This window comes from Nicotiana attenuata, unplaced genomic scaffold, assembly GCF_001879085.1.
Source record: "Nicotiana attenuata strain UT unplaced genomic scaffold, NIATTr2, whole genome shotgun sequence".
In the NCBI taxonomy this organism is placed as follows: domain Eukaryota; kingdom Viridiplantae; phylum Streptophyta; class Magnoliopsida; order Solanales; family Solanaceae; genus Nicotiana; species Nicotiana attenuata.
In genome coordinates, this window is record NW_017670369.1 from 527,205 (window position 1) to 536,521 (window position 9,317).

General features: G+C 34.1%; 1 protein-coding gene across 1 annotated transcript; it reads left to right on the top strand.

Moving 5' to 3' along the window:
* The first annotated feature begins 6,772 nt into the window (after positions 1 to 6,772).
* On the top strand, positions 6,773 to 8,455 carry LOC109238484 (tyrosine decarboxylase 1-like). Its single transcript, XM_019404954.1, has one exon. The coding sequence runs from the start codon at positions 6,791 to 6,793 to the stop codon at positions 8,318 to 8,320; it is 1,530 nt and encodes a 509-aa protein (XP_019260499.1). The 5' UTR covers positions 6,773 to 6,790; the 3' UTR covers positions 8,321 to 8,455.
* Positions 8,456 to 9,317: the final 862 nt, after the last annotated feature.

The following is a 9,317-nucleotide window of genomic DNA, read 5'->3' on the forward strand; positions in this document are numbered from 1 at the left end:
TGTAGACAGTATAGATATTATCGCGCCTTACTAATTGAGATGATTTAGGTCACAAATCACTCAATTTTAGCAGAAATTGAGGCTAATCGAATAAGCCGTAATTTTCGGGAATTTGCTAAAAAAATGGTAAAGGAACAGAGTGTAGGAAGCAGTTAACCAGTGATATTCCTCTCCTGAAATTGCTAAGTTAGTTGATTTAGCCTTGAAGCTCTAATACCATGTTAAACTAGTCAACCATAGCAGAAGAGGAAGGAAGTCGATGAAGAAGAAGGAGAAGCTCCATTCTCTGTATTAGAAATGAAATGTTCTAACTGATTCTCAAAAGCTACTGTACAAGTATAACTAACTTCTATTTTTACAACTAAGTAATTAGCCTACCCTTTTTATCAACTAACTTCACCTAATTACAATATATTAAATTAACTACTAGACCCCACATCTATTCCTTCTACAGTTTCTATTATAGTATATCTAGGTAACAATCCCACCATTATAGTGTTGTGATATTTCAAGGAGTATTTATTTTCGTACAAATTTAGCATAACATATACCATGTTTGGTTAGTGTTTTTCCTATTCTTCGAACATAATATGTATAAGTCAATAACGAAATCTTTATATTATTTTAAGCGGGGTTGAATGTGGAAATGTGGTATTGAATAATAGATGAATTTAAATATGAAAATAACAAAACTAACCCTCATATAATGGTAAACAAGCTTTTATTTTCCTAAGAAATAAACAAATATTATTAATTTAATACAATATATTAACTTGTAATATATCAAACTAAACAGCCAACAAGAAAATAATCCCTATATTACAATCCTTACATAACTTAATTCCTATGTAATAATCCTTGCATTACAAACTCTTGCAAAATTTAATTCCTATATAACACTCTTTGAATTACTAACACATACATTATGAACTTATGCATAACTTGTATCTAAACCAAACAAACCCTTAGCATCTAGGTCTGCTCGTCACTTGTTGGCTATGTCCTTAGCGATATATTAGCACAAGAAAAGCTTCCAGCATAATGGCAATGACACTGCAAGAAATAAGTCATTCGCCAACAACCTATTTTGTAGCCATATATTGATTTTTTGTGGTCTACAAGGTTTTGATTGGATTCCATAGAATTTCTTCAAATCTCAAGAACACCCCAAAAGTTGTCTTTCAAGATTTGATCTACAAGAGATAATCTTTCACCATTAAACCTACATGCATGGATTGTTAGTGAACATATGAGCAAAAAACACGTACTAGGATGGTAATGGGAACCCATAAGTGCTTAACCTAGATAATTGGGTGTTGTAGATATTTTGTAATGAGTTAATTAGTAAAATTTGGTGGATGTGAGTTCATTGATGATTATAATGGTGCTAAGAAGGTAGTTAGTAGACGAAGGATATTGTAGTATCTCTTGTTGGTGGGAATGAGGGATTGTTGGATGAAGAAACACCATTACTAGAGGTTGTAGAAAAATATGCAGATTAGATGCTTGATAAAGTCTAAATGACTTCAAATATAAATCTTGCTAATATTGGTGCAATTGTGTTACGTTGTTGTAGATTGAAGTTATTTATTGTGGTGGACCATCGTAGTAGTATTAAGGGATGAATTTCAGGTATGTTGGCTAAACTTCTCTCTTAGAACTGAATCTCATGATATTCCCGTAAGTTTCAAGTGTAGTTGGCCCATGTTCCTAATTCCCATGTTCCGTGTTGTTCCTAATAAATTCGATTTTCCCGAGTAAGCAAAGTGTCAAAATATGTATGTACTCAAAACGTGTTCTACTTACTCCTATCTTATCATGATCTCCTTCGGGAATGTGTTCAAGTAAGGTTTATGTGTTAAAACGATATAACTTCAATTCATGTTTCAAATGAAAGTCCATTATGCTTTACTTGGAAAGAATACTTGATGCGCCTAAAACTCTGATTGCTCATATATATGCTTAAGGCCTTGATTTCAAATGCTCTTATTATTGATAATCTATAAAGATGCTTGAAGTGAAAGAAGTGAGTTTGGGCTATAAAGTGTGATCACCGTGCCAATAATGAAAGTTATAATTATGGCCAATGGTGCCAATGAGATGAAATGATGTGTGAAAGATTTTGAAATAAGCTCTTACGTTCTCATGAGTAAAGGCCATGGTGTTCCTAAATATTTTAAATGCTCTTAATTTTCAATGGTCACCTATGGCAAGTAAAAAGTAAGTGATAGTATGAATATGAAATGTGGCTGCTTGCCAAAATAAGAATTATGAGTCATTGTATGTTCCCATAGTTTCATTCATAGTATGTATGCTTCTAAGATAATAAATGCAAATGACTTTAATGTTAAGTCCCCAAGAATCATGAACTTAGCTAATGACCGTAAGATGATAATCGAGTACATAACGAGATGAAATAGAGATGTCCTATGCTAAATGATCATGAACCTTATGAAAAATGAATTTGGCCCATGTGCGATTGAAATCTACTCATTTATCTACCATACATGTGCTAATGTAATGAGCTGTGTTTCTCCATGATGATCATGAACATGAAGTATTCCAATGATCCGAGAACTTTTTACCTTAAATGTAATGTTAAGCATGTCGCTTTGAGCTTATATATGGTCATATGCATAATAATGTGTTATGAACCCTATGGATGGTCTATGAAATGCATAGGTATATTGTATAGGTAATCCAATGGACGGTCTATGAAACACATACGTGTATTATATATGTGATCCTATGGACGGTCTATGAAACGTATACGGGTATAGTATAGGTGAACCCTATGGACGGTCTATGAAACGTATAGGTGCATAGTATGGATAGATCCTATGGATGGTCTGTGAAACACATAGGTGCATAATAAGATAGGGCTATGGACGGTCTGGTGAGATGCATAGGCAACACAAAAAATAGGTACCACTTTCCTTGTCATTGTTTGTACATGTTGTTACATCTACATTATATTTTGTATCCCACGCATAGTTCATATGGCTCACTTGATTCCAAAAGAAGTTCGAAATGATGCAAGTATAATAAGACCTGACATGTGACTCTATAGGTCGTTTTGTAGTTTTTGATGTACTTCACTTGACTCTTATTTGAGTTACCGTATTTTCATATGGTGTTCTATCTGCCTTACATACGAGTACTATTTAACATGTACTCACGTCCCTTTTGTCAGGAGCGCTGCATCTTTTAATAGATTTAAGTATACTTATGCTGGATGATGGAGATCTTTGATAGGGATCTTCCAACACTACTCAGCTTATGGTAAGTCCACTACAGTTCTAGTAGGTATTTGAGTCTAGTTCATTTCATGTAATTAGGTATCTATTGTCATAAAAGCTCCATGTACACTGTGGGTCATGTACTTAAGTTTTGAGTTTTGTCGTGTATTTATGTTCATAGTAGTTACAGATATTTATAAAGTTATGTGTCCATCATGAGAAGAACTTCTGGCCGTTGGGCAAAATGTATTTAATATAAAAGTCAAGATCTAACTATGTTATGGTAAATCATGCATGAGTAATGGTGAGAGGTTGTTGTAACGTAGGCTGGCTCAACTGGTTTAATTTATTTGAGCGCCGGTTACACTCCCCATGTTTGGGGCGTGACAACATGTTCACACCAGCAACACTAAAACTCTCCCCAGACACTCAGAAATGCGTGCAAAACTCACCCGAGCCCACGGGGCTCCAAACCAAATATCAACACAAGTCTAAAAATATAGTACGAACTAGCTCACACTATCAATCATCAAAATCATATCTGAAATCATGAATCGGGCCTTCAAAACACATGAAATCAACATGAAACTCAAGAACTTCTAAAAATACAACCGCACATCCGATTCCTATCAAATCTACTCGGAATGATGCCAAACTTTACGGACAAGTCCCAAATAACGAAATAGACCTATTCCAAGTCCCAAAACATAAATTCAAACACGATCGCTATGAAGTCAACATACGGTCAAACTTATAAAAAATCTAAGACTTTAAATTGCCAACTTTAGGGAAAACAACACAAATCAATCTATGGACCTCCAAAATCGATTTTGGACATACGCCCAAGTTAAAAATCATGGTACGAACCTATCAGAGTCATCAAAACACCGTTACGGGGTCATTTTCAAAAAAGTCAAACCTCGTTCAATATTTTTAACTTAAACTTCTAAAGTGAGAATCACTCATCCAAATTCATCCCGAAACATCCGAAATTCAAATCCGACCATGCACACAAGTCATAATACACGATATGAAGTCATTCAAGACCTTGAACTATTGAACGGAACCTTAAAACTCAATACAAACGGGCGGACCGTTACAATTTCCTTTATATTCTAGGCTTTCTTCTTCATTTTTTCACCTTTCTTCTTCAATTTTCCCTAGAGATTCCCTTTGATAATTTTCTCCCTCTCATATTTCCTCTGAAATTAATTTTTGTCTTTCTTGTTTTAGTGTTGTTTTATTTTTACCTATATTGTTGAAAGAATACACATTTAAATCTTCATATTAAATTAGAGAATAAAGTTGATTCTCGTGAGCCTTGTTTGTGTAATCTTGAATTAAAGAATCTAGTTCTTGGCCGATTGGTTTCTTGTTTGTGGAATGTTATTTTATGTAATATAAGATGATAATTCTAGAAACGCAACATTATATGTCTTCATTTGCTCTTTTTCCCTGCCTAGTTATATAAACAAGCACTTATTCAACTCGAATCTAGCTAACATAAAGCAGAACCACAATTAAAGTTAAAATAACACATTGCATTAGATCCTATTTGGTCAAAATGCTCATAATCAGTCATCCAAGAGTAATACAAAGTGAGTAAACTATATCAAAAACTTAGTACAAATCATATATTGTTATAGCTATACAGACGCACCTCTAAGAATTTAATATATATATATATATAGAAAGGAATAAGAATGAATTCGAGATTTTACTCCTAATTTGAAGGTCCTTGAGTCCAAATTTAAACCGAGGAGCTGTGCGTGATACATTTTAATCTGTCGATGTTTCTGCTAATTTTTTCTTTTTGAATTATAATTGGGATACTTCAGAGTATGAAAGGCAAAAACACAGACACTTGGCCTTATACAAGGACAAGCTATTAATAGCATTGATTTCACCAAAAACATTATTGGTAGTAGGACAGCGGCCTCAAGTGACAAGGATCTAACAGCATCTTGATGCCCAAACTTCCAATTATACCTTGTCGTAAATATTAATTTTTTTTATCTTAAATGGTAGTATCATTATTGGTACCAGCAAAGAATGACATGAATACAGAAGTACAATTGAGAAATACAAAATAAAGTGTTATCTAAGCAAATAGATGAAATTTCAAGTGAAAAGCCTTTTACACTCACGGTTTTAAACATAAACTTAGGGGTCACTTTGTTGGCAGATAGGGAGAACTAATCTTTGTATGAGGTTGTATTAAAACTAGCACACCATTATAGTGTTGTTTGGTTGATATTTCAAGGAGTATTTGTTTTCGTGCAAATTCAGCATCAAATATAACATGTTTGATTAGTGTTTTCCTATTCTTCGAACATAATATTGTATAAGTTTAATAACAAAATCTCTATATTATTTTAAGCGGGGTCTAATGTGGAATAAAAATAATTTTTATTAAATAATACATGAATTAAAATATGAAAATAACAAAACTAACCCTCGTAATGGTAAACAAGCTTTTATTTTACTAAGAAATAAGCAAATATAATTAATTAAATAGAATATACTAACTTGTAATATATCAAACTAAACACCCAACAAGAAATAGTCCCTATATTATAATCCTTACATAACTTAATTCCTACGTAATAATCCCTGTATTACTAACTCTTGCAAAATTTAATTCCTATATAACAGTGTTTGCATTGCTAACACATACATTATTAACTAATGCATAACTTGTATCTAAACCAAACAAACCCTTAGCATCTAAGTCTGCCCGTCACTTGTTGGCTATGTCCTTAGCGAGTCACACCGGCTCAAGGGTGGTTTATTGAATTGCACCTTTATTAACACTAGAAAAGCTTCCAGCATAATGGCAATGACACTGCAGAAAGAAGTCATTCGCCAACAACTTATATTGTTGCCATATATTGATTTTTTGTGGTCTACAATATTTAATTTTTCAGATATCAAGAAGGAAATAACTTCTTCTTTTTCAAAGTTGCCTTTGGAGTAAAGAGCCTCGAAGTATCGGTTATATCTCTAATGAAAAAATTAAAGAGATAATAAAGGTTAATATGATCAATTTTATTTGTTGATTAATGTTAAAAGGTGCATGTGTGGGAAAACAATCAAAACATCAATTAAAGTGAAGCCGATAGAGTAGTATTTTTCAAATGAGTTGTCTCCTGTCCTGCCAATTCGTTCATGGTTATGTCACGCACTCATCACCTCTAATTGCTGTTTTTAGCTTTCCTTTTCTGGATAGAGAATTCCTGGAATACTTTTCATGAAAAGCTAGGGTAACATCATCATAATTAGGAGGTGAATTAATTAGTTAGTTGGTGGAAGTTAAACTACGAGCTCAACTGAGACCACCTTCTTCAAGAGCTAGATGGTCCAGTGTTTTGAATTTTGTGGAAAGTAACTAAGTGTCTAAATTAATTTGTAGGCCTAACCTACTATAGCCCACAAAAGGATCCGCATTAATCAAGCAGCTGGAATAATGTATGGCATAATTCAATTCTTTAAGCCTATAAAACGTACCAAGCTAGCATTTCTTTTGTGCCACGACAACACAAATTGAAACAATGGGTACCCTCAATATCAACCCTGAACTTGATGACCAAATTTTCAACACCATAAACCCTTTAGATCCTGAAGAATTCAGAAAGCAAGGTCACATGATTGTGAACTTCCTTGCTGATTACTATCAAAACATTGAAAAATATCCAGTTTGTAGCCAAGTCAATCCAGGCTATCTCCAAAAACTTGTACCGAATTCTGCACCTGATAATCCTGAACCACTTGAAAATATTCTTCAAGATGTCAAAAGAGATATTATTCCAGGGATAACTCACTGGCAAAGTCCTAATTTTTTTGCTTATTTTCCTTCTTCCGGAAGTATTGCTGGATTCCTAGGCGAAATGCTTAGTGTTGGATTTAATGTGGTAGGGTTCAATTGGATCTCATCCCCTGCTGCAACTGAACTTGAGAGCATTGTGATGGATTGGTTTGGGAAAATGTTAAATCTTCCCAATTCTTTCTTATTCTCTGGAGGTGGTGGGGGTGTACTACAGGGTACAACTTGTGAAGCTATGTTGTGCACTATAGTGGCAGCTAGAGATCAAATGCTGAGGAAAATTGGTAGAGAAAATTTTGGCAAGTTGGTGGTCTATACATCTGATCAGACACATTTTTCTCTCAAGAAGGCTGCCCATATAGCTGGGATAGACCCCGAGAATTTTCGAGTAATCCCAACAACAAAGGCTAATGAGTATGTCCTGTGTCCAAAATCGCTACGTTTAGCAATCTTGAAAGATACTAAAGAAGGAATGATACCCTTGTTCCTGTGCGCGACAATTGGGACAACTTCAACAACTTCTGTTGACCCATTGCGTTCGCTTTGTGAAATTGCTAAGGAATATGGGATTTGGGTGCATGTGGATGCTGCGTATGCGGGAAGCGCTTGCATTTGCCCTGAATTTCAACACTTCCTTGATGGTATTGAAAATGCAAACTCTTTCAGTCTCAATGCACATAAATGGTTCTTTTCCACTTTGGATTGTTGCTGCCTTTGGGTGAAGGATCCAAGTGCACTTACAAAAGCGTTATCGACTAATCCTGAATGCTTAAGAAACAAAGCCACAGAGTTAAAGCAAGTGATTGATTATAAGGACTGGCAAATTGCATTGAGCAGGAGATTTAGGGCTTTGAAACTATGGCTAGTTTTGAGAAATTATGGAGTAACTAATTTGAGAAATTTGATAAGAAGTCATGTGAACATGGCTAAGCATTTTGAAGGGCTTATAGCTATGGACAAAAGGTTTGAAATATTTGTGCCTAGAAAATTTGCTATGGTGTGTTTTAGGATTTCTCCATCAGTAATAAGTCGAGTTTCGACAACGTTCGATGAGGAACAAGTGAACAAGTACAACACTAAGTTGGTTGAGTCGATTAATTCATCTGGAAAACTCTATTTGACTCATGGAGTTGTTGGAGGAATTTATATTATTCGATTTGCCATTGGTGCTTCTCTTACTGATTATATGCATGTTGACGTGGCTTGGAAGGTGATACAAGACCATGCCAATGTCCTGCTAATTCCAGGCTCTTTTTAATTATTGAAATAATAGGGTCAACTGTTGCATTTGTTTTTCCTTTTCAAAGATTTGTTGGACATTGATGGAGGAACCAAAATGTTTGTACTATTGCATTTTACATTTGAAATAAGATCTTATGAAAATTCAGCACCACGTACGATAGCTACTTCAAAAGGAAATGAATGTGCACATACATGCAAAAAGAAAATAGCGAAAAGTCCCATGGTGTCCTTCGCTATTTTATTATTTTTTTATTTTAATAAATGTATGGTCCAAGATTCATCCTCCAACCATTTCGTAACACACTTTACTCTCTCTTTAGATCTCAACAAACAGCTCCGTAACAATTTTCTTTTATTGATAGACTTCATTGTCATCCATGAATTCGATAATGATCTCGATAAAGAATTACTAACCGACACATAAATATATACTCCTTCTGTTTAAAAAAGATTCACCATTTTTTTATTAATCTATTCCAAATAATTAGCACATTCCTATATTTTTTAATAGGAAGTATATATAGTCACTTAAATATTATGACTTGTTTCAGACCACAAGTTCAGACGCTTTATAGCCATACAAATGTTATGACATATTTAACATTATAATTTCCAAAGAATTTCCGCTCTTTAATAAACTTTATACCAAATCAAATTAGGAGTTTAGGACAAACAAATTGAAATGGATGGAGTATATTGTACTATTACTTACGTAGGAATTCTGTAAACCCAAGTCCTCTCATCGTATCTCAGTCAGAACGCTGAACGCTAGCATTGGATATTTTTTAATTTTTTTTATACGTACCCATATTGGATAAAAGTGTTGCTTTAAGAGAGAGTTTTTATAGACCGACACAGTACGCAGTTTTTTTTATAATCATATACATTCAGCTAGCTTGTTTACTTTGGTTATGTTGTTACAAACACAAACGTTTCACTTAGACAAAGCTATAATATGATTGCCAAGCATGTAGGTACCGGAACAAGAAATAAATATACAGTTGTTAGACTTA

What these genes read in the sequence shown, in the direction of transcription:
- LOC109238484 (XM_019404954.1), top strand. Translation starts at nt 6,791, where the DNA reads ATGGGTACCCTCAATATCAACCCTGAACTTGATGACCAAATTTTCAAC.